The 23,392-nt window shown below is 60.2% G+C and overlaps 3 protein-coding genes across 3 annotated transcripts in view; 2 read left to right on the top strand and 1 right to left on the bottom strand.

The window, feature by feature from the left end:
• Positions 1-23,392, top strand: part of KIAA2013 (KIAA2013 ortholog) — a 285,226-nt gene that overhangs the window by 53,595 nt on the left and 208,239 nt on the right. The gene's annotated exons all lie outside the window — the stretch shown is intronic.
• On the top strand, positions 3,668-5,258 carry LOC130020341 (natriuretic peptides A-like). Its single transcript, XM_056110950.1, has 3 exons — positions 3,668-4,147; positions 4,259-4,609; positions 4,973-5,258. Exons 1-3 carry the CDS (start codon positions 4,025-4,027, stop codon positions 4,982-4,984), a joined length of 486 nt encoding a protein of 161 aa, XP_055966925.1. The 5' UTR covers positions 3,668-4,024; the 3' UTR covers positions 4,985-5,258.
• CLCN6 (chloride voltage-gated channel 6) overlaps positions 8,875-23,392 on the bottom strand; it is a 29,260-nt gene continuing 14,742 nt past the window's right edge. The window contains exons 8-23 of the mRNA XM_056110938.1: positions 23,160-23,227; positions 22,370-22,428; positions 21,470-21,602; positions 20,950-21,063; positions 20,626-20,792; positions 20,131-20,254; positions 16,303-16,426; positions 15,668-15,821; positions 15,379-15,538; positions 15,149-15,255; positions 14,407-14,593; positions 13,695-13,852; positions 13,402-13,558; positions 12,298-12,405; positions 11,980-12,105; positions 8,875-9,083 (exon numbers count right to left, since the gene is read on the bottom strand). Coding sequence (XP_055966913.1) covers positions 9,003-9,083; positions 11,980-12,105; positions 12,298-12,405; positions 13,402-13,558; positions 13,695-13,852; positions 14,407-14,593; positions 15,149-15,255; positions 15,379-15,538; positions 15,668-15,821; positions 16,303-16,426; positions 20,131-20,254; positions 20,626-20,792; positions 20,950-21,063; positions 21,470-21,602; positions 22,370-22,428; positions 23,160-23,227 — 2,027 coding nt within the window. The 3' untranslated portion in view covers positions 8,875-9,002. The remainder of the gene's footprint in view (positions 9,084-11,979; positions 12,106-12,297; positions 12,406-13,401; positions 13,559-13,694; positions 13,853-14,406; positions 14,594-15,148; positions 15,256-15,378; positions 15,539-15,667; positions 15,822-16,302; positions 16,427-20,130; positions 20,255-20,625; positions 20,793-20,949; positions 21,064-21,469; positions 21,603-22,369; positions 22,429-23,159; positions 23,228-23,392) is intronic.

The raw sequence follows: 23,392 nt of genomic DNA on the forward strand, positions 1-23,392 counted from the left end.
CCCTATTGTTTCTTCGCGCTCATTAAAAAGTTTCAACATGGGGCTGGAGCAATAGTACAGCGGGTAGGGAGTTTGCCTTGCACGCAGCCGACCCGGGTTCGATTACCAGCATCCCATATGGTCCCCCAAGCACCGCCAGGACTGATTCCTGAGTGCAAAGCCAGGAGTAACCCCTGAGCAGTGCCGGGTGGGTGTGACCTAAAACGCAAAAAGAAAAAAAAAAAAAGGAAAAAACTTTCAACATGGGGCACAGCGGGTAGGGTGTTTGCCTTGCACGCAGCCAACCCGGGTTCGATTCCCAGCATCCCATATGGTCCCCTGAGCACCACCAGGGGTAATTCCTGAGCACAGAGCCAGGAGTAACCCCTATGCATTGCCGGGTGTGACCCAAAAAGCAAAAAAAAAAAAAAAAAAAGGAAAAAAGTTTCAACATGAAGTGCTTTGGGAAAACTTTTCCCCAACTCCTGCTTCTCTTATCCGTGGGGTCCTAGAGCCTTAGGGTGAATCCAGAGGCTATCTGGGTACCCCACCTGGGAGCAGAGCCCCTCAACATTTCCCCTCTTACTCCCCCTGAATGATCCAGAGCTCCAAAGGCAGAGAGCGGGACCCTGGGGTGAGAATCATCTTTGGTTTACATGCGACAAAGCTGAGGCCTCCTCGAGAACCACTCCCTGCACCCCGAATATATCCCCACACCTCGTATCTGCCCCTGCACCCCATATCCGACCTTGCATCCCGTATCTGTCCCTTCACCCTGCCTCTGTCCAGGTGACCCAGGACTCAACTCACTGCAGGTACTTTACTTTTCAGGCTTAAAAGTAAGTGCTAGCACTCCGGGTACAGAGCTGGTCCTGCAAGCAGCTGATCCAGGTTTAATCCCCGACATCCCATCAGGTCCCCTGAGCACCACTAGGAGTGATCCTTGAGTGCAGAGCAACACCTAGGCACTGGCCACGAACAAAAAGATCCTGGCTCTGCAGGGGGAACTATTAACATTCCCCTGAGAGCCCATGGCTGCCGGCACTGGGTAGGACTGGAGTGGGGCTCAGTCCCGGAGGGCTACACCTGGGGGTGCTTAGGGGCCTTGCTGTGCTCCTGGACCCCTTCCTGATTGCCTGTGCCCATAATCCCCACATACCCACGCACGCTTAGGGGGCAGAGGGAGATGCTGAGACAGTCCCTGGGTTCACAGAAGCCCATGGTTTGCCTAGCACTGAAGGATTAGGTAGCACTGCCGAGAATACAGGAATTGGGGGGCCTAAGGAGGGGTACACAGTCTGGGTGGTGTCAGTTGAGAGAGGGCCGGTGGTTTGACCAGGGAGAAACAGGAGACAGGATGGAATCCCGCATCCAAGTACCTGACGGGAACAGCCGTACCCCGAGGCAGACTAAAGTCCTGCCAGGCCTGGGCCCGACTGTGGGAGAATCTTTATGTCAGAAGAAACTCTGGGCAGAGAAGGCACCAAACCCAACCAGGCGGTGAGTCCTTCGTAAGAAGAGGTGGCGGCAATTAAGAAAATATTATCACACAAGGTTCAACCTGCAACAACATGTTAGTAATCTCTTATACAAGGGCTTAATGGCTCCAGGGTGAGATACAACAATCTTCACACACTCACACTTTCTTTTAAGGAAATCTTTTTTGATCATTTTGAGAGAATTAATTCAAAGCAATTCAAAATAAATCATTTTGGGGCTACTATTGAGGCAGGCCTGGGTGGTGGTTGGAAAAATAGGAAATAATGGTGGTGGGAAGGTGTTAATGGTGGTGGTGGGGTTGGTGTTGGAATATTGAGTGTAATAAATCACTGTGAACAATTGTATGAAACAAAAAGAGAAGAAGAAGAAGGAGAAGAAGAAGAAGAAGAAGAAGAAGAAGAAGAAGAAGAAGAAGAAGAAGAAGGAGAAGGAGAAGGAGAAGGAGAAGGAGAAGGAGAAGGAGAAGAAGGAGAAGAAGAAGAAGAAGAAGAAGAAGAAGAAGAAGAAGAAGAAGAAGAAGGAGAAGGAGAAGGAGAAGGAGAAGGAGAAGGAGAAGGAGAAGGAGAAGGAGAAGGAGAAGGAGAAGGAGAAGGAGAAGAAGGAGAAGAAGAAGAAGAAGAAGAAGAAGAAGAAGAAGAAGAAGGAGAAGGAGAAGGAGAAGGAGAAGGAGAAGGAGAAGGAGAAGGAGAAGGAGAAGGAGAAGGAGAAGGAGAAGGAGAAGGAGAAGGAGAAGGAGAAGAAGGAGAAGAAGAAGAAGAAGAAGAAGAAGAAGAAGAAGAAGAAGAAGAAGAAGAAGAAGAAAAAAGAAGGAAGAAGAAGGAGGAGGGGGAGGAGGAGGAGGAGGAGGAGGAGGAAGGCCTGGGGGACAACTCAAATTGGTGACACACATGCCCAGTGCATGAGATGCTGGGTCCCACCCCCCACCACCCCATGAACCCAGGCTGCCAGATGTGGTCCCCGGGTAAGGGGACACAGATGCAGAGAAAGTGGGGTCAGCCTAATAATTCAGAGGTGGGTGCATGTCTGGTTCTACAGAGCCCCAAGGAGTACAGACGGGCCCAGAGACAGGGAGAAGCACGACCTCTCTTGCAGTTTTCAGAGGGGGACTGACCCTGCCAACACCCTCATTTCTTTAAAAAAAAAAACATTGGGGGCGGTAAGGAGTGATATAGTACAGTGGAGAGGGTGTTTGCCTTGCACGCAACTGACCCAGATTCAATCCCTGCGGCGGAGTGCAGGGCAATGAGGAGGGCGCCACCCAGGCACCCCGCCTTTACCGTGGTTCTCTGCTCCTTGGAGCCCCCTGGGAGGTGGCAGGGCAGATGCCCACAGTTCCCTCCACCCACGCGAGCGATGAGCGCCCCCCAAAACACCCGCTGCTCAGCGGCTGCCTAACCTTCAGGGTTATCGCCCCCACACAGCCTGTGCCTCTGCTGTCTCTCGGGGGTCGGGGGAATCGAGGCACGGGGTGGGGCACCCTGCCTGGCATAGAGGACACGGAAGGGGCGGGGGAAACTGAGACTCGGGCTTCCACCCCATCATCAGCCTTTCCCCAGGAGAAAGGGGCATCGAAGGGCCTGACCCAGGTGTGGCTTCTCTCAGCAGCTAGGTGGGGAGCAGAGACACCCACTTCCTGCCCTGAGTGGCGGGGGCCGGAAGGAGGAGCTTGGCAGAGGAGCGACTGTGTGTCCCCACGCTTTACCTCTGGGCTGCTGGGGATTGAACCCAGGCTTCATCCATGCAAGGCATTTTCTCGACTGAGCTCCATCCCTGAGGGCAGCGTGTGTGCCTGTGTGTGCGCGCATGTGTGTGTGTGTGTGTGTCTGTCTGTCTTCGTGTGTATAGGAGTTGAACCCCTGGGGCCTCCACCACCCTGGGTTCCAGCTGGTTCTGTTCCCTGGCTCTGCACCTGAGTCCCGGGAGGGCGGGGGGGGGGGGGGGGCGCACCCGCGTCCCTGAGCGGGGCCGCAGGGTGCAAAGCCCGTAAGAGCATCTGGACTAATTTGTCGGAGCTGCCTCTGTCACTTCCTTCTCCTCCCTTATTTGGAGCCCACACCAGCTGAGCCCGAGAACCAACTGGGGAGAACCGGGGGCGGGGGGGTGCAGATGGAGGGGGAGCTGGGCTCCTGCCAAGCCTCCCCCATGCCTCCCTTCCCCGCCGGGGTGCGCTGCCGAGGAGCCCGCCGCAGCACGCGCAGATAACGCAGGACGGACGCTTCTCCGCTCGCTCACACCTTTCAAGTGGAAGCCTCTTGAGGCAAATCAACAAGAATGTGGCTCTTGGGCGAGGGTCCGGGTGGCTGGGGCTGCCCACGGCGGAAGGGCCGTGGCCAGCTCGGGGGACTGATAACTTTAAAAGGACATCTTTTGCTGCCTCCTCACTCGGCCGCTTTATCGCTGCAAGTGGCAGAATGGGGAGGGTTTCGCCCTCTTGAGCTCGGGGGGCTATAAAAAGGAAGTGCCGGGCAGCTGGGAGGCAGAGCCGGACCCGGGCCAGCGTGGGAGGCGGGAGAGGACCAGCAGACCCTCCGTGAGCAACGCCACCATGGGCTCCTTCTACACCGTCGCCGCCGGCTGCCTCCTCTTCCTGACGCTCCAGCTCCTGGGGCCGGGCACCGCCAACCCCGTGCATGGCGCCGTGTCCAACGCGGACCTGATGGACTTCAAGGTAGGGCCGGCCAAGGGGACACGGTCGGGGTTCGCGGGCTGGGGGACCTAGTGCCAGCCTGTGAGAGCCGCCCCCTCCCCTGGGCTCTCTCTCTGCTCTCCTTCCCTAAAGAATTTGCTGGACCAGTTAGAGGACAAGCTCTCCCTAGGGGAGGCAGATGTGCCCCCACAGGTGCTGGCAGAGCAGACGGAGGAGGCGGGCACCGAGCTGAACCCCCTGCCCGAACTGCCATCCTGGCCCGGGGAGGCCAACCCAGCTCCGAGGGATGGGGGTGCCCTTGGACGGGGCCCCTGGGACACCGCCGCTGCCGCTGCCGCCACCACCGCTGAGAGGTCGGCCCTCCTGAAGAACAAGCTGAGGGCGCTGCTCGCGGCCCCTCGGAGCCTGCGGAGGTCCAGCTGCTTCGGCGGGAGGATGGACAGGATCGGGGCCCAGAGCGGGCTGGGCTGCAACAGCTTCCGGGTAAGAGGCCGCGGGCATGGATGCGGGACGGGCAGGCAGGAGGGCGGCTGGGGCTCTGTGGAGACTCAGCCCGGGCTGGGCAGACAGACACACATTTTCTCCCTTGGAAATTTCTGTCACTGTGCGGCCACCACCTCTCTCCCTAGTATCGGGAGTGACGGTGGCATTACCCTCAGCCGTGTCAAAGGGTCGGGGGTAGGGGTGGGGGCGAGGCAACTGTGCCAGCTGGGGGCACTCCACCTCGGCTCTAGTCGGCAACCCGGGACCCATTCCAGGCCACACGGGGTGGTCAGGCTGGGGCGTCCGGGAGGAAGGGGCTCCCCGAAGCATGCCAACCCAACCTGCCTGTCTGTTCTCTTGTAGTATCGCAGATAACGGCCCAGGAGGCAAAGGTGTTCGGGCCTGACCCTCCCTCCGCGCCCCCCGGGGCTCCTCCAACCTCCTGATGCCTCCTCGCCACGAAGCCGGCGGCGGGGACACAGACTCAACTGCAGTCGCCGCCCCGCCCCCCCCCATTCTGTGCTAAATGTAGATGACGCGGGTGTCTGTGGCCCCCGCCTCTCCTCCCCACGCGCTCAGCTTTAGGGCAGCCCCTCACCACCCGCTCCTCCTCGAAACCATTTGAAATGAATAAACTTCAGCACCAAGGCCAGAAGCACAGGCTGGGGGTCGGCTGCTTTCTTCCTGCCGGGAAAGAATCCAGACTGCTCGCTCCCTCGCTCCCTCCCTCCCTTTCAGAAGCAGTGACTGACTTGGAAGCGTAGCACAGCGAGGCTGAGCAGGAAACACACGCACGTGTCTGTGGAGTTTCTGGGCGCCCCCGCCCCGAGCCCCCAGATGCAGTTTCCCCGTGTCCACATCCCGCCCCAGAAGAGAATGCAGTTACCAGCCAGAGGCCCTGGGGATTTGGGGGAGACATGGGCTCACTCATGGGCTCAGATGCTCTGGACAGGAGCGATAGCACAGTAGGTAGGTTTGCCCTGCACGCTGACCTGGGTTTGATTCTCTGCACCCCGTATGGTTCCCCAAGCACCGCCAGGAGTGATTCCGGAGAGCAGATGTTCTATAGGTCTCGACGAATCCCTCCCTCCTTCCTTTCTGTGGTGGAAGGGGCCAGCTGCATGGCCAGGTCTGGTTGCTCTGGCCCTCAGGGGACAGTGGACATCTATCTCAGTTTCATCCCATGGGGGGATGCTAACTGATGGGACCCTCAAACCTCTTCCCCTCAGCCCTTTCACAGCTAATTTTCTTTGCACACAATAGATGATTTTCATCCTCCATTTGTGTGTGTGACACCAGGGATCCAACACAGGCTTTCAGAGTTGTTGACAGGCCAGAGTCCCATCTCGGGGGCTTAGTTATGTCAGGGAGCAGGTTCATAAAATGAGCAACCACAACTTCCCCCGAGGACACTGAGCTGGCCCACAGCAGTGCGGGAGGCGGCCATGGAGTCCCGTCACGCATGCGCAGAAAGCCCTGTGTCCCCGCTCAGGTCTCGGTGTCCCGGGGTGCGGGATGGGGGCTCCTGGAACCAGCAGTGCCCGCCTCCCGCGAACATTCCACTCGCCCCTCAAGGCCCATGCTCCTTCCCGCTGGCCCCGCGCAGCCCCCTGGTCTTGGCTGTGACAGAGATCAGGTATCCCCGTGAGATGCGCCCCCACACCGTGGCACGGGGCCTCTCCGAGCTCTGCCTGGCCCAGATGCTCTCGGGTTCGAACCCGGGGGGGTGAGCTGCTTCTTCAGTGCAGGGGCCCTGGAAGTGGGCGGCCACCAGGGCCGGGAGAGCTGCAGCTGCCTCCCACCATGAGGCCCTGGGTGCCAGGGAGCCAAGGGCAGGCGGGTAGGGCTGGGAGGTCTGTCCACTCCAGCACCCCGGGTTCTCATATAGAAGGAGCCGGGGCAGTAAAGGCCCCTGGACATGGGAACTTGAGGTGGGTGAGGGAGCCAGGGGAGGTCTCCACTGAGCCATCTGCACACGTGTGTGGGGCACACTTCTGGCCAAACTTGAGCTGGGCACCAGTGGCAGTGTCACGCAGTTTCTTGGCAGGCAATTGGGGGGTTGGGGGGGTCTCTGTGCGGGCCAGACCCCAAACATGACAGTGCCAGAAACACCCAGGGAAATCCCCAGGCTAGTGCAGGGGGGGCAGAACAGAGCCAGATGGTGCCGACCGGAAGGGGGTGCAGGAGGCAGCCTTGTGATCCCGCCAAGACCTGAGACACATTTCTCAGTGCTGAAGTGGGGGTCCCAGGAATGGGGGCGCATAGAAGGGGTTGAGGGTTGCGGCGTGTCTGGTGTATGTATTCGGGGGAGGTGAGCAGTGAAGGATCGCAGAACCGCAGCCAAGATGAACACCCCAGCCGCAGGGAGGGCCGGGGGCGACCGTTTATTCTAACATGTTAGGGTGGCCACTAGAACTTTTCCAGGTTCCAAAAGTTCAAATAAAAATAGAATTTTACAAATTAAAAAAAAATACAATGTATATACACAGCGGCGTCCACTAATGTGACCGTCTGAACAAACAGTGCAAAGGGGACAGGGGCACCCCGCCCGGGCCTGGGGGCGGCTAATACTGTGCAGGGACAAGCCTGGGAACCATCATAGGACCACCAGGCTGAGCAGAACCGTCCAGTCAACTGGGTCTTGAGCAAACAGAGCCCCAGACCACACAGGCCACAGCCAGGCCAGCCTCGCCTTGCGGGGGACCCCAGACACAGGCAACCCCGAATGGCCGAACCCCAGCCCCCCAGGGGGGTCCGGGGCAGGGGGAGATGCTGAGAAGCTGCCCGCGGACAGGGCGGGACGTTATGACAAGGGCAGAAGCGGGCGTCTTTGGGCTTATCTGGAAGGGCAGCTGGAAAGGGTCTCGCCTCTCCGGGGGGGCTGGGCAAGGGTCCATGGGCAGGGGCTGGGCCCCAGGCAGCTGAGGGGGCAGGATGGAGTGTTTTGCAGTCGCTGGGATACAGGGTCGGGGACAAAGTATCTGGTGACTCACAGGCTGTGCCAGGACAGGCCGAGGAGGGGGTGGGCCCTGCTTCTGCCACGGGTCCCAGTCTCGGTGGCTGGACTCTGGCCGGCCCCTCCACTCCTGCAATTCCCACAACTAGAAGGTGCTTTCTCCCCCCGGCACAGGGGCAGCGCATCTCAGGAAGGTGAAACAGCCTCTTAGAAACCAAAAGTGGGGCTAGAGCCCTAGGACAGCAGGGAGGGCGCCTGCCTGGCACGCGGCCCACCCAGATTCAATCCCTGGCATCCCCAGGGCCCCCTGAGCACTGCCAGGAGTGATTCCTGAGTGCAGAGTCAGGAGTAACCCCTGAGCATTGTCGAAAGTGACCCCCAAACAAACAAAAATAGAACAAAAAAAAAAATCAAAAGTGACGCTAATCAAGGGGATACAAACGCTGGAGGTGTGGGGGGCGGGGGTGTTTCTGGGAGTCAGAAGACATGTGGACAGAATTCCCTCAGTTGTGGGGAAGACAATCGTCCCTAGACTCGGGCGACATCCGGGTTAAGTGCAAAGGACTGTCACCAGAGTCCAGAGCATGCGCACTCGGCCTCCAGAGGCCGCCGGGCAGAGCTCGGAGCCGACAGGGGCGCTGTCTGGGGCTCAGCAGCTCCCGTGGGGTCCCTGGGCAGTGAGGCCGGAGTGGCCTGGGGGATTACGGGCCCCTGATGGACACCAGGGGGTGCGGCTGGGCTCAGAGCTTGGGCCGGAGCCTCGCCCACCCCTCGAGGGAGGACCCTGGCTAAGTGAGCACCTGGACCCCCGAGGCCTCATCCTGCCCCTCCAGAGGCTCTCCCACCGCAGTGCTCAGTGCCCAGTGGCCAGCAAGGCGGCTGAATCTCGGGGTTCTCTGCTCTCACTTCATTGGGGTCACAGAGGAGGCAGAAAGCTCATGTTGGGCGGCTGGAGGGAGGCAGAGAGCAGGAAGGTGGGAACGGTCAGCAATGGACGGTGGGTGACGGAGTCTGGAGGAGGCCCGGGGCCGCTGCCCAGAGGTGGCGAGTGGGCTGGGGCGCCGTGTGCTTCTGTTGGGGCGTCCCAGGAGGGTCACGCCGCAGAGACCAGGGTACCAGGAGGGCACAGCACCTGGCGCACCGCCCCCGGCCCCTCACTGAGAATCCTGTGCCATCTGGGACGGGCTTAAGGCAACAGCTGAGTTCCCGAGGAAAGCAGCAAAGCGAGGGAGGGCGTGTGCTCTGGGGTCGCCCTCGGAGAGGTGGCCTCCCCGGGGCCCCGGCGCCACACCGGGTGCTGGGTGGGTGGGGAGCAGGCGGGGGATGATTCGTGCCGAGACAGGCAGACAAGTGCCAACTCCCAGGGGCCAAGAGCCGCCCCCGGGCCCCCGTGTCCCCGCGGTGCCTCCCGGGCCGGCAGTAGGGCGAGCGGCGCTGTCACATGGTCTGGTAGTGCTGGCGCAGGCGCGCGTGCAGGAACTCGTAGGTGAGGTTGTGCCGGGTGATGATGCCCACGATCTAGGACGGGGAGGGGGAGACACCTTAGTCCGCGCGGGCGACACGGCGGAACCTGCTCCTAGGGACCAGCAGACTGCGCCTGGACGCGGGACAAAAGGGGCGGGCAGGGACAGGCGGGATGGGAGCCCGGACATGTGCTCGAACCTTCTGTCCCAGCACACCTGCTGGTCCGTGAGCCCGCAGGCCCACCAGTACCGCCTCAGAACCGTGGGGCCCATTTCTCTTTTCTTTTTTTTTGCTTTTTGGGTCACACCCAGTGATGCACAGGGGTTCCTCCTGGCTCTGCACTCAGGAATCACTCCTGGCGGTGCTCAGGGGACCATATGGGATGCTGGGAATCGAACCCGGGTCAGTCTTGTACAAGGCAAACGCCCTACCCGCTGTACTATCACTCCAGCCCCTCTCTCTTCTCTCTCTCTTTTTTTTAATGTAGGACTACGGCTATTTATTCAGTCACTATTAAGCTGATTGAATTTGGGCCCATTTTTTCTTGTTGTTCTGGGCTACCCAGCGGTGTGCAAAGCTGACTCCTGGCTCTGTGCTCACGAATCACTCCTGACTCGGGGAGCCCCAAGGCAAGCGCCGGCCCCCTTGGGCTACCTCTCGGCCCCACAGGTCTGCCTTTAATCCCAGCTCTGGCACAAACTCCTTGAAACTCTTGGAACCGGGGGCTGGTGGGCAGCAAGGAAGCAAGTGTGTGCTGTGCTGAGTGTCCCTGCAGGTCTGACCCTTGCACTGGCTCTCAGCACCCAGTGGGGGCTGGAAAGTGTGATCTTTGTCACAGCACAAGAGAAGGAAAGGTGAGTAACTCAGCGGCCAGGCCGGGGTGAGAGCACGGCGGGGAGAGCCTTGCAGACGGCCGGACCAGGTTCATTCCTGGCACCCCATATGGTTCCCCGAGCACAACTGGGATTGATTCCTGAGTGCAGAGCCAGGGGTAAGCCCTGAGTATTGCTGGGTATGGCCCCCACCAAAAAAGGGAGGGGGGGCAGAGAGTAGAGCGAGCAAGGTGCTTGCCTCCAACCAAAAAAGAAAATAAGGGCTGGAGCACTAGCACAGCGGGTAGGGCGTTTGCCTTGCACGCGACCGACCCGGGTTCGATTGCCAGCATTCCATATGGTCCCCTGAGCACCGCAAGGAGTGATTCCTGAGTGCAAAGCCAGGAGTAACCCCTGAGCACCGCCGGGTGTGACCCAGAAAGCAAAATAAATAAATAAATAAAAAGAAAGTAAGTATATATAACATGGGGGCCGGGAGATAGTCCAGCAGCTCATGCATGCACCAAGAACGCTGAGCCAGGTTTGATGCCCGGTACCACTTGGCCCTGAGCAGCACTGGGCAGAGCCCTGAAGCCTGGGCACAGCTGCCCTGATGGCTAATCCTTGAGCCCTGCACGGAATGGCTGGCCCGGACTAATCAGGATTACCCAGTGAGGGCCAGAGAGAGCACAGCGGGTAAGGGGCCAGCTGGATTCTATCTTGTATGGATCCCGAGTATGTAAGAGTGATTCCTGAGCACAGGCCAGTGGGAGGCCCCAGCCCGACTCACTGCCCCTTGGGAAATGTTACTTCATTACTGTTGTAATCAATTTTGTTTTAAAGGAACAAGACACATGGTCATTAGCCCCACCCCCACCTCCAGCATCCCACATGGTCCCCCGAGCACTGCCAGGAGTGATTCCTGAGTGCAAAGCCAGGAGTTACCCCTGAGCATTGCTGGGGTTACTCCTGGCTTCACAGGAGTTACAGTCGGGGTTGGAGAGAGCACAGCGGCGAAGGAGCTTGTGTGCACACAGCTGAGCGGGGCTCCATCTCCGAGAGTCCATACGGCCCCCTGAGCCCCGCCGGGGGTAATTCCTGAGTGCAGAGTCAGGAGTGACCCCTGAGCATCACCAGGTGTAGCCCAGAAGTCAAAACCAATACAAAGAGAAAGCAGCAACAACGGAACAGCCCCGGTCAACCACACCTGAGCTTGTGCTGCTGACGCTGGAAAGTCCCAAAAGATGGGGGAGCTGGTCAGGGAACCTGAGACAGGAGGGCTTGAGGGCTGGACCCTCCAAGTCGCCAAATGCTGCCTGGGGAGAGGGGGTGTTGGAGGGGGGAGCAAGGGGCCAGAGGCTGCAGACATCGCCAAGGCCAAGGCCACACTTGGCCACCACGTGGCGGTGCCACAGCTGGGGTGGGCAGGGGCAGGTGTGGACGCTCCCTGAGTTTCACCTGTGACCCCGCAGGTACACTGCGGGCTGGCGTGGCTGGGCCCTGAGTGCCGACCCGGGTGGGCAGTGTGGTCAGTTATTCGACCACCAGCTCAGTTGTGAAGAATCAGAACTGCGTGATGGGGGGACCAGACGCAGGCCTGGGCTAAGTGATAGTTTCTTTTCTCTAACGAAGTAACAACACTCCTAAGGAGAGCCAAGGAAGCCAAGGAAGTGTACAGAAAAATAGTAAATAAATAAAAGTTTAGATGCTGTATCTTTTTTTGGGGGAGAAGGTGGGTTTTTTGGCCACACCTGGTGGTGCTCAGGGATCACTCCTGGCGGGTTCAGGACACCGAGTGGGGTGCTGGAGATTGAACCCAGGTGTTCACGGCAAGCACGCTCCCTGCTGCACTGTCTCACCAACCCCTAATATCTTTTAAAACTCTTAAGGTTTTTGCTTAAATGCCCTTTCTGACGTAAATGGCTGGGAAGGGAGTAAATTCTAGGCCCCAGGTGGCCTTAAACTGCCCAGCACGGCCACCGTGGCGAGTGCCCGCAGCGACACCTGCTGGCCGCGTGGGAGACTGCGGGTAGGAGACCCGGTGCGGCAGCTGCGGCATTTGGGTTCCTGGGGGTGAAGGTTCACAGTGGCGCATGGGAAGGGGGGCCTCGGACCCTCCCCGCGGGGCGCCCGCTCACCTCTCCCACGGCGTTCACCACGGGCAAGTGCCGCAGGCCCATGGTTCTGAAGAGGTTGAAAACCTGGGACACGTGCGCGTTAGGGGAAATGGTGAAGGGCGACGGGTTCATGTACGGGGTGACGTCCTGTGGGGAGGCAACGGTGACCGGGGCTCCGCCCCGCCCTCCCTCCTGCGCCCCCCCCCCACGTGCACGAGATTCCCGCCCCCCCATCTGACCCCTGACCCAGGCCCTCCCCTCCCGGCACTCCCCCCCCCTGCCCACACCCCCCTACCCCCCCCCCGCCAGGCACCCGGGCCCAAGGAGCGCCCTTCTCACCACGATCATCCGCGGGTTGAGCAGCGTGAGGTCCAGGTCGTGGATGTCGGGGTAGCGCGGGTAGTCCTCGGCCATCTCGGCGTAGGACAGGCGTGGCTGGCTGGCGCTCTGCAAACGCAACCCAGCTGCCAGTCCTGGTCACCCGGTCCCTCCCACCCGGTCCCTCCCACGTGGTCCACGTCCAGGCACCGGGCCCTAGAGACCACCCAAACCCAAGGCCCAGCAGAGTCCCGGGTGGTGCGGGGTCACTCCCTCTCCCTGAAGCCGAGTCATGAAGCAAGCGGGCACCGGGCACAGGGGACCGCTTGACCCAGGGCCCTGCTCACCACTACAAGCCAAGCCGAGAGAAGAGGGAGCAGACTCAGACCGAGCGCCTTTGGGGGCGAGGCCCCGAGTTGAATCCCCAGCACTACTGGGTCCCCCAAACACTGCTGGGTACTCCTGGGGCCCCAGCAGCACTGGGCCTGAGCAGCCCCTCATCACGGACCAACCACTGGGCCATCCTGCCTGGCTGAGCCCCGGGCTCCCTGAGCGCGGCTGGGGAGGGGCCTAAGGCAAATGGGGAGTGGACGCGGAGGAGCCACTGGGAAGATCCGCCTGTAACACGCAGGGAGGCTGAAGTGAGGGCCAACCCCGCCGGACGGCTTCCTTTCCCACAAGGATTGAGACTCAGAGCATGTGCACGTATGTGGCGCGGTGTGTCCATGTGCATGTGTGTGCGCGTGTATATCTGTGTGTGTATAAGCATGTGTATGTATCCATGCGTGTGCATGTGAACATGTATGTATGTGTGCATACATGAGCATGTGTGTATCTGTGTGACCATGCATGTGCACAGGTGTGTGAGCATGTTTGCGCGCGTGTGAGAGAATGTGTGGACAGGTGAGTGTGAGCGTGTGTATGAGCATATATATCTGCATGTGTGTATGTGGACATGTGTGTATCCGCGTGACCATGTGTGTGTACGGGTGTATGTATGAGCATGTGTGAGCATGTGTGTGGACAACTGAGAGTTGAATGTGTGTGTGAACATGGATGTGTGCGCGCACGCGTGTGGCAGGCACGGAAGTCTGCACCCCGTCCCCGTCCCCGTCCCCGACTCACTGACTGGCTCTCAGAGTAGCAGACCCCGCGGACGAGCAGAGTGACGAGCTGGGAGCGCAGGACCAGGCCGTGGAAGGTGAGCGGGCGGAAGCGCTCCTCCATGGTCCAGTCTTCGCTCGGGGACTGGTCGGGGTACAGGTTGGGGTAGGGGGTGTACCTGTTACACAGAAAGCAGACGAGCCTCTCACGCACCCGCAACGGTGTGGCGGGGCCGGCCGGGTGCCCGCACGCACCTGCGCTCCAGCATCTGCTCTGGGAGGTCCTCCCTCCGGCCACCCCCCGCCCCCGCGCACCTGCGCTCCAGCATCTGCTGCAGGAGGTCCTCCTTCTCGGATGGGCCCTCGGCCGGCACGTGCTCGTCACACACGTTCCGCAGCTCGCTCGACGGGTACGACTTCATGGACTGGCTCCGCCGGCGCTGCTCACAGGCGCGCGTCAGGATACTGGACTTCTGGGGGGAGGGGATGGGGGCTGGAGCGGGAGGCGACGGACCCCACAGCAGGTCGGGGGCCTGAAGCCCCGGGCACCCCAAGCCCCGTTCTGCTGGCCCAGGGCCGGCTCTCGGGCGGGCGGGCCCCTTTGCTGCCTGGCGTCGCGGTGGGCCTGGCCAGGGCCAAGGTTGGGTACACAACCCCGGGGGGTACTGGGGCTCGGCCTCCGCCAGGCTTTGACTTGGAGGAACCCCGGGACAGAACAGCCCTGGGGGACCCTCGGAGCGGGCCTGGGAGGCAGCCGTGTGACACGGAGCCCGGCTCCACTCTGCCCTGCGCTTCCTGTAAGTAAGTTCCTGCCTTAGCGGAGACGGTGCCAGTTCACACTTCGGTCCTGGAGCCTCCCGGATGCCAGAGGCCCTGAGGACAGGGACCGCAAGATAGACGCCCTGGAGCTAGACGCCTGAGTCAAGGCCTCACTCGCCCACCACCCACACACAGATCCGGGCTGGTCGATGCCACCTGACGGAGGTGGTGCAAGGAGTCGCGGGGCGCCCTTGGGCTGCGCCTCTACCTTGAACCTGATGTTGTTGCTGATGAGCTGGTTGCCCTTCATGAACTCCTTCTCGTTGCCGCGGTTCTCGGTGACCACGGGGAAGGCGTGGTGGACGGTGGTGCGCAGGATGCTGACCAGTGACTGGATGCGCGTGTGTGGGTACACGTAGGTCAGGTTGGGCTCCATGATGTCGCTGGCTCTCAGTCTGGGGGCAGGGGACACGTCCAGCCTCACCATGGACCCAGTGCCCGGACATGGTGGTCCCGGGGCTGATCCCTCCCGCGCCACCCGCCATCCTGGGGGTCCCCGAGCCCACACCCCCCCTCCCACCCCTGGCACGGGCAGCAGCTTTGCAGCATGTGGGCCTTTCCCCATCTGGGGCGCGCACACTGCTCCCCCAGCGCACCTGCCGGAGGGTCTGGCACTGCCCACCCCAACAGAGCTGCCACTCAGAAGCACTGGCACCCCCGGAAATCAGAGTGTCCAGGTGCCCGCCCCACCGGGTGCCAGAGGCTGACAATGGCCAGGCCTGGCCCCTCCAGACTGTGGGGCGGCAGGACGCAGGGGCTCCCCCCTGGCTCCACCTGAACCCCTGACCAGGCAGTGTGGATCTGGACAGGCAGGAGGAACGGACAGGCAAGGCTGGGCCTGATGATGACGAGGCCCACGCGTGGACATGGGTGATCTCCCCCTCACCCGCCCCTGGAGCGAGCACCCCCATCCCAGGCCAGCAGCCCCTCGGCCTTGCCGCCAGTCTTACTTGTCCATCTCCACCTCCGTCTCCCACTCCAGCAGGGGGACCCCACGCAGGTCCACGTGGACGCCGTAGATGCCCTTATTAAAGAAGTCCCCTGTCCACTTGGCCACCTGGAACGCAAGGCACAGACTGGTCTGGGGCTGCCTTGGAGCCAGGCCGGGGCTTGGCACCAAGCACGGGCCTGGCCAGTGGCCCACACTCATCCTGGACCTGGGGGAGGAGAGGGCGCTTACCATCAGGGTGACCATGATGGGCAGCCCGTAAGTGATCTCGTTGGTGGACTCGATCAGGATGACGGTGAGGCTGATGGTCATGCGCACGACCCCGCCCAGGAACGCCGCGGCCCCAATCAGGGCAAAAGTCCCCGAGTAGATGTGGCCCAGTCCGATGTAGCTGAGAGTAAGAAACCCACAAGGAACTTAGAACCAGGGTGTGTGTGTGTGTGTGGGGGGGGTGTTTATACACACACACACACACACACACACACATATTCTCTCTCTCTCTCTCTCTCTCTCTCGGTACCTTTTCAGGATATTGGCCACCAAACGTCCAAAAGCAGCGCCACATAGCAAAGAAGGCACAAAAAGGCCACTTGGCACGGACACGCCGTAAGTCCAGCACGCAAGCAAGAAGTAGAGGACGAAGAACAGGGCCAGCGTGATGGGGCTAAAGGTACCTGCAAGGGACAGAGATAGAGCATGGTGGGCATGGCGCTTGCTGTGTAGGCAGCCAACCCAGGTTCAACCCCTGGCACCTGAGCCCTGCCAGGAGAGATCCCTGAGCCAGGAGCACAAGCCCTGAGCACCGCCAGGTGTGGGCCCCCCCCAAATAATAACCTAACTAAAGGCACCTGCAAGACAGGAACAGGCAGACCAAGTCCAATGCCCCGAGTCTGTCTGGGGCCCCCAAAGCCTCCTGCTCCTGCCGCGGTTTTCTCTCAACTTTGGAGGCAGAGCTGCTAACGTGGCCTGGGGTGTTCTGGGCAAGCCAACGGCATATTCCCAGGCTCATCTCAGACACGGAATTTTCCCGTGATGCTCAGGAGGAAGGGCCTGACTGCTGTGTCTGGGGCGGGGAGGGGGGGGTCCCCAGAAGGGGCAGAGGAATGACGGCTGCTGTTCCCGATGCACCCCCACCCCCCAAGTCTGCACACCCACCGTCCTGGTGGAAGAGCTGGAGGATGGCAGACTCCTGCGGGTTGAAGAAGAGGGTGGCCATGTCGTTGTAGGTCTCGTTGGGGCAGAAGAAAGTCTTGATGCTGGAATTCACATCCGAGGCACCCTGGGGGAGGATCCAGGGTCAGTGTCCGGCTGGACACAGGGGTCTTTGCGTGGGCTGTCCCAAGCTAGGATGATAGTCTACGGCACCTGGCCTGGTCACGGAGGTCATCACGGGGGCTGACAGTCCCCTGCCAGGCTGACAGTCTGCCTTGAGTCATCTCCCCCAAGTAATCAGGCCACCCCCAAGAACTCCGCACATGAGAGGGCCCCGCGTGAGGCAGCGTCCTCTGCACTTGGACCCTGTCCCCATCCATCATGAAGAGGTGACACAGCTCCACGTCACCCCGGACTCAGCACAGCTTCCTCCCCTGGCGTGAGCTTCCTAAGCGATGCAGCTCTAAGTGTGGGCCAGAGCACCAGGCCTGGGCTGATGGGGCTGGGATTCCCGGGACCCTGGAGAGGAGCACTCACGGTCCCTTTGCGCTTAAACCCCCACCTAACTGGGCCGGAGTGACAGTGCAGCAGGGAAGGCGCTTGCCTTGCACAAGGCGACCCGGGTTCCACCCTCTGCACCATATTCGGTTCCTGATCTTGCCAAAGGTGATCCCTGAGCTCAGAGCCGGGAGTAAGCCCTGCATACTGCCCCAAAACAAAACAGAACAAAACACCGAAACAACTCCCCCAAATTTTGCTGCAAGGAAACCTCCCCTCCCAGAAGGCTGCAGGATGCAGCCCCAGGCCCTTGACTGCCGCTGCCACCGCCCTTCCCCATTTCAGACTCTCCTCCCTGCACGGGGGCTGGACTATGAGGCGAGACTCTGGCACCACCCGACCCGCCGGGAGTGAGGCTCTTTTAGCGCCAGACGGTTCATGCTGCTTGGCTGGGGTGTCCCGGAGTGCAGGGGGCACCCTGGGACCCGACTCTGGGCAAATAGGGCTATTCCCAAGTTCATTTCAGACATGGAATTTTCCTGGACTGGCTTCCAAACGACACCATGGGGAGGCACTTTCGTGGGCACAACTAGGGTGGGCCTGGCTGGGAAAACCAGAGGGACAGCGCCCCCTGCTGGAAGCTAAGAGAGCAGCAGGGGGCGTAGCTGAGCCAGCCTGAGCTTGCTCACGACCTTACTTTGGGGCTGGAGCGACAGCACAGGGTTAAGACACAGGCCCTGCCTGCATGAGGCTGACCCTGGTTCAGTTCCTGATGCCCTATATGGTACTTGGAACCCTGCCAGCAGTGACTTCTGACCACAGCGCCGGAAGTAAGCCCAGAACCCCCCGGGGGTGGCCCCAAGTCATCGCCACAAGAGACAGACCTTTGGGGGGGCTGCCTGTAAGCCACATGGATGTGCCTGGTTCGATCCCTGGTACGGCATGTGGTCCCCTCAGCACAGCCGGGTATGCCCCTCAGAAGACCTTACTTAGGGGTGAAGGGATGGGCTTGGGTGCTTGTGGCTTGTGGTCCCCTGAGCAATGCTAGGTATGGCCCCTCCAAAACCACCCCACAAAAAGGCCTTCCTTCGCCAGGTTTTCTCACCTGTTAAAAATGGGAGAACCCCTGCGCCACCGTGGTGGTGGGGAAGGACTAAAGGGCACAACTGAATCTGGAGAAAACCCGAGTGCCCGAGAACAGATGACTGATCAAAGGAACTTTGGCACACCTGCACAATGGAATACTATGCAGCTGTTAGAAGAGATGAAATCATGAAATTTGCATACAAGTGGATGAACACGGAGAGTATCATGCTAAGTGAAATTAGAGAGAGGGACAGACAGAGAATGACTGCACTCATTTGCGGAATATAAAATAACATAATATGAGACTAACACCTAAGGACAGTAGAAGTTAAGGGCCAGGAGGATTGTTCCACAGTGTGGAAGCCGGCCCCATGTGCTGGGGGAAAAGGCAGCTGGGATGGAGAAGGAACCACTAAGTAAATGATGGTTGGAGGGGTCGCCTGGGATGGGAGACGTGTGCTGAAAGTAGACTAAGGACCAAACATGGTGGCTTCTTAGTATCTGTACTGCAAATCACAACACCCAACATTAGAAAGAGAGTAAGAAGGAAAGTACCTGCCACAGAGGCAGGAGGGTGGGATGGGGTGGGGGTGGTGGGAGGGACACTGGGGACAATGGTGGTGGAAAATGGGCACTGGTGGAGGGATGGGTACTTGATCGCTGTATGACTGAAACGTAGCCGTGAAAGTTTGTAACTATCTCAGGGTGATCCAGTAAAAATTTATTTTTAAAAAATGAAGGCAGGGGCTGGAGTGATAGCACAGCGGGTAGGGTGTTTGCCTTGCACGCAGCCGACTCGGGTTCGATTCCCAGCATCCCATGTGGTCCCCCGAGCACTGCCAGGAGTAATTTCTGAGTGCATGAGCCAGGAATAACCCCTGTGCACCGCTGGGTGTGATCCAAAAAGCAAAAACCAAAAAAATAAAAAAATGAAGGGCAACGGAGAATGCTCCAGGTCCCAAACAGAGTCGATATCACCGGGAGGTCCCAGATGGGGTAGGTGCTGCATCCTGCCTTCTCCAGATGGAACCCCGATGACCGTGAGCCTGCAAGCGGGCCCCAGGACATTCTTTCCAAACCACACGGCCACGTAAGTGGCCGCCTGACATCTCCTTATATACAAAGTGATCAATGGAAAGTAAATCATCCAACGTTTCTCCCTGAAAATCAGACTTAACTCTTTTGCAAACCACAACACCCAAAAGGAAAGAGAGAACAGAGGGGAATGCCCTGCCACAGAGGCAGGGTGGGATGGAGGGGATGGGGGGTGGGAGGGATACTGGGATCCGTGGTGGTGGGAAATGGGCGCCCGTGGAGATTGGGTATTCGAAATAAATAAATAAATTAATTAATTAATTAAAAATGAAGGGCAGGACTCTGCAGAGCTGGGTGGAAGGTCCTGCACACTATCAAGGCCTGGAGCTCCGACTGCTGGCAGCCCCAGGAGGTCCCTGTGCCAGCAGCTCACCGAACTCTGCCCGCCCTGCCGTCTGCACCTCCAAATCTTACACCTCCAGGTTCCCGCGGGCACATTTTAGATGATCTGCATATACTACACCGAGGGGGTTTGGAATAATTCAAACAAGGGCTCACGAACTTTTTCTCTACAGAGCCAGGCAGTAAACATTTCAGGCCGTGCAGGCGGCGTATCGCCGGGTTAGCAGATTTTTCCGCTTTTTCAACCCTTTGAAAACAGGACAATTGCCCTCAGCGAGGAGCAGCTGCCGGGGCCATCTGCCACATCCCAGCTGCTCGGCCAGCCCGTTCCTGGGGACGGTGAGCCAAGCCACGGCCAAGGGAGACGCCGAGATTCTGTGGCCAGTCAGGAGTCGCTCAGGTACCGGAGCAAGCACCCCAAAGCACCCCAGAACCACCGCTGGCGGTATGGTCTTTGGTCTCGGCCCCACCGGGCTGAAGGGAAGACAGGGAGTGAGCAAGCTCTGTCTCTGTATCACGGACCCAGCTCCACCAGGGAAAGGGAAAGAGAACTGCAAACAGCAATGAGCCAGCCTCGTCCCGAACCCAGGCGGCGAGCCGGGAAGGCGAGACAGGGCAGGATTGACCCTCCCAGCCCATCACTGCGGCTCACAGATGGGAAAAGTGACGGGGGGGCCTCCCCTCAGGCCGAGACCACCTCCTGGCACTCGGGACCCCACCTGATGACTGTCTGCAGCAAAGAGATGAGCCGGACCTTGCTGGGTTCCGCGTGGGGGGCGGGGGGGGGGAGGGTGCCCTGCGGGGAGTCACCTGGAGCTGGAGTGAGCCGTTCCCGAGCTGGGCCGCAGAGAGCGGCCGACATTCCCCCAGCACCATCGAGGCCACAAACACCACCACGGTGGTCACCAGCGCCACCAGGAGGCCCTCGAGGACTCTAGGAGACAAAGCAAACTGGGGAGTTAAAAGCCACCCGGTTTGTGGGAACCCCAAAGCATAGCCCTGTGCACCCCCAAAGCTCCTTTCCCCCTCAGTCTCAGTGCAGGCTGGAAACGGCCCGGACTGGCCACTCTCCAGCCACTGGTCGTGCAGAGGTCTTTCCTCAGAGAAAGGACCCAGGTGCCCAGGGCCAGTCGGCCGAACCCAACTCAGCCCTGCGCTCCAGCCGGGAAGGCGGGGCTGGTGACCCAGCAGTGCTGGGCTCCACCCCCCACCTGCTTCCTGGGGGGAGACAGCCCGGTCCACACGAGGCTCGAGGAGCCCCTGCAGGATTTGGGGGGAGGGGGGAGGGGGCTACTGCACAGATACCTGACGAGCTTAGGTTTCGGGTGCACATTCCGCATACGGTACTTCGCAAGCCTCTTGTTCAGACAGTTGAACGTGGCTCCCAGGAGGCCCCCGATGACCCCCATCATGACGAAGAACCCCAAATCCATAGCTGTCCAGAGATGACATTTTTTATCAGAGTCAGAGCACTGAGAGAAGGAGCGAGGGAAGGAGAGAGAAAAACCAGAGCCCATGAGAGCAGGAAGGGGCTGCAGCGGAGAGCTAAGAGGGGAGCGGAGCGGAGGGGAGGCCAGCTCGAGGCACTTCCGAGGACGAAGGCGCTCTGGGGGCCAGGCCGACACCTACCTTAAACTCGCCGAAGTTCAGCAGGCCGGGGAGCTGGAAGGAACCCCAGCTTCTGAACTGGATCCCAGAACGAAAGAAGTTGAGCGTGAAGGTGGCGGCCATGGAGCAGAAGAGCTGGAGGGCGGGAGGGCGGGAGAGAGACGCTGGACGCTGGGCGGCGAGAGCGCAGGAAGCTCTCGGGGTCCACATCCAGGGCTGGGGGGGGGCTCTCAAGGGGGACCAGGACAGGCAGGCCAGAAGCAGTCTCCGGGGAGAGGGTGGGTTTAGTTTTTGTAAACAGGAGGATGACCACACCCTCTGGGCGGGGTCCGGAGTTCGAGTCCCGCTCTGCTCCCCTTACAGGATCCCCACCCCCTGCAGCGGGCTCAGTCTGACCTGGAGGTTGCTCCTGGGGGCCGGGAACCGGCATAACAAAGGCAACCCCAAGATGCCCCCCACCCCCACCTTCAATGGGCGCACTGAAACTCCGGCGAGGAGGGAGTGACGCCCGGTGGAATCTTGGGGCGCGGCTAAGTCTCACCACTTTCCACGTGAGCCCTTGGTTCCAGAAGGACGAGCCCTCCTCCAGACTGAACAAGGTACCCCCAATGGGAGCCCCGAAAGCCGCAGCGACGCCAGCAGCCGCCCCTGCTGATACAAAGTCCCGCTTGTCTCTGAGGAGAGAGGGGGAGGCGGTTGACCCGGGAGGGGCAGGGGCAGCCCCAGACGCGAAGGCCGGCTCCAGAGGCAGGGCTGCCACCGGGGCAGGGTGGCATCAGTGGTCAGGGCGGCATCAGTGGGCGGGGTCCCTACTGTGGGTGGGGTTGCCGCAGTGGGAGGGTCTTACAGTGGGCAGGGCTGTCGCAACCTGTGGGACTCCTAAGTGGGCGGGGTTGCATCAATGGATGGGTCCTACAGTGGGCGCGGCTCCTGCCGGCAGCGGGGCTCCTACAGTGTGTGGGGGTTCAGCAGTGAGTGGGGTTCCTGGCTGCTTCCAAGAACCCAGATTTTGCCACTAGCAGGAAGGTGGATGCCTCAGTCAGAGCCAAGTCTAACCAGATCTTCCAGAAACAAGCGTCGGTGGGTACCGGGACCTACTCTCGTTCATGCAAGGCACTCCCTTGACCATTGAACTAACTACACCTCCAGTTCAGGGGGCAGTGTTGACCCTGGGGGACCCCTCAAGGCCCTTGTGCGAGTCTGGACACACACAAATCACTGGACAGAGTTGTGCATGAGGGCGTCTGGGAGGGAAACGTCTCCAGAACGTGCCGTCCCTTCAACCAGGCCCTGGCCTCACGGCCCAAGACCCTCCCAGCCTCTGTGTCAGGGCCAACCTGGACCTGGAGGCCAAAGGGCTGCGGAGAGCCTGCCTGGCAGGGAGAGCCTCCAACACGGGCAGGGGCAGGGGTGCGGGCCTGGGGCTCCCAACTGTCCATACCTGTCACTTCGGAAATAGGGGAAGTTGAACTGGATCTTCCGGAGAGAGATGCTCTGGAACTGAAGCAGAACAAGTACACGGCGTCAGAGGGGCCTGGGGGCAGGGCCCGGGGCAGAGGTGAGGGAGGCAGAGACACAACAGTGGCCGGAAAGAGGAGCTATTTCTTCTGGCCCCTTCCTCCACTTCTGGGGGCTTCTCAACAAATCTATGCATGGCCAGCAGGTCCGAGAGAAAGGGGGACCAGTGAACCAGCTTCAGCGGAGGCAGACACAGCGCCACGCTGCTGGAGCGGTCGGGCGAGAGGGGCCCGGCAGCCAAGGATGTCGCACAGGGTCCCCAGACGAGTCCGGCCCCACCACCACCTCTCAGTTTACTTCTGGGGTGACGCAGAGAGGCAAGAAGTCAGCGAAAGCTACTCTGTGGGCAAGTGCTCTTCACTTCCACTGCAACTCAACCAGCTGCCTCCCTGGGAAGAGACCATCTCCAACTTGTGGGCAGGGACCCCACGCGGCTGGCTCAGCTTCCTCGTGAAAAGAAAGCGAGGTGCAGGGGGTATCCAGAGTGCTGGGCTGACAGCAGCCCCTGCTATGCAGGCACAGGGAGGCCTCCCGGGTTTGGCAGAGCTGAGCAGATCCCACTGAGGCGGGCAGGCCGGACAACAGCATGAGCAGACCCTCGGCACCCAACCCAGGCGCCCCCTCTCCTAACAAAGAGCAAACCCCAAGGCCCTGGGAGGCACCCCCAAAGTTCATTTCCGAGTCAGTGCAGGCGTGTCTCTGCCCTTCCTTACCTGTGGCAGGCCGGCGCCCAGTACCGCTCCGCTGTGAATCATGGGGCCTTCCTTTCCCACAAAGAGTCCTGGAATGGAGGTGCAGGGTCAGGGGTCACAGGCCTAACCTTAACCCAACCTTTTTTTTTTTTTTTTTTTTTTTTTTTTTTTTGGTTTTTGGGCCCTACCCGGCAATACTCAAGGCTTACTGCTGGCTCAGCACTCAGGGATCACTCTTGGCGGGCTCAGGGGAT

The sequence above is a fragment of the Sorex fumeus genome, unplaced genomic scaffold (assembly GCF_029834395.1).
Source record: "Sorex fumeus unplaced genomic scaffold, SorFum_2.1 ptg000011l, whole genome shotgun sequence".
Lineage (NCBI taxonomy): Eukaryota > Metazoa > Chordata > Mammalia > Eulipotyphla > Soricidae > Sorex > Sorex fumeus.

Coding starts and splice junctions, on each gene's coding strand:
- LOC130020341 (XM_056110950.1), top strand. CDS start 4,025: ATGGGCTCCTTCTACACCGTCGCCGCCGGCTGCCTCCTCTTCCTGACG. Junction 4,148..4,258: donor CGGACCTGATGGACTTCAAG/GTAGGGCCGGCC, acceptor CCTTCCCTAAAG/AATTTGCTGGACCAGTTAGA.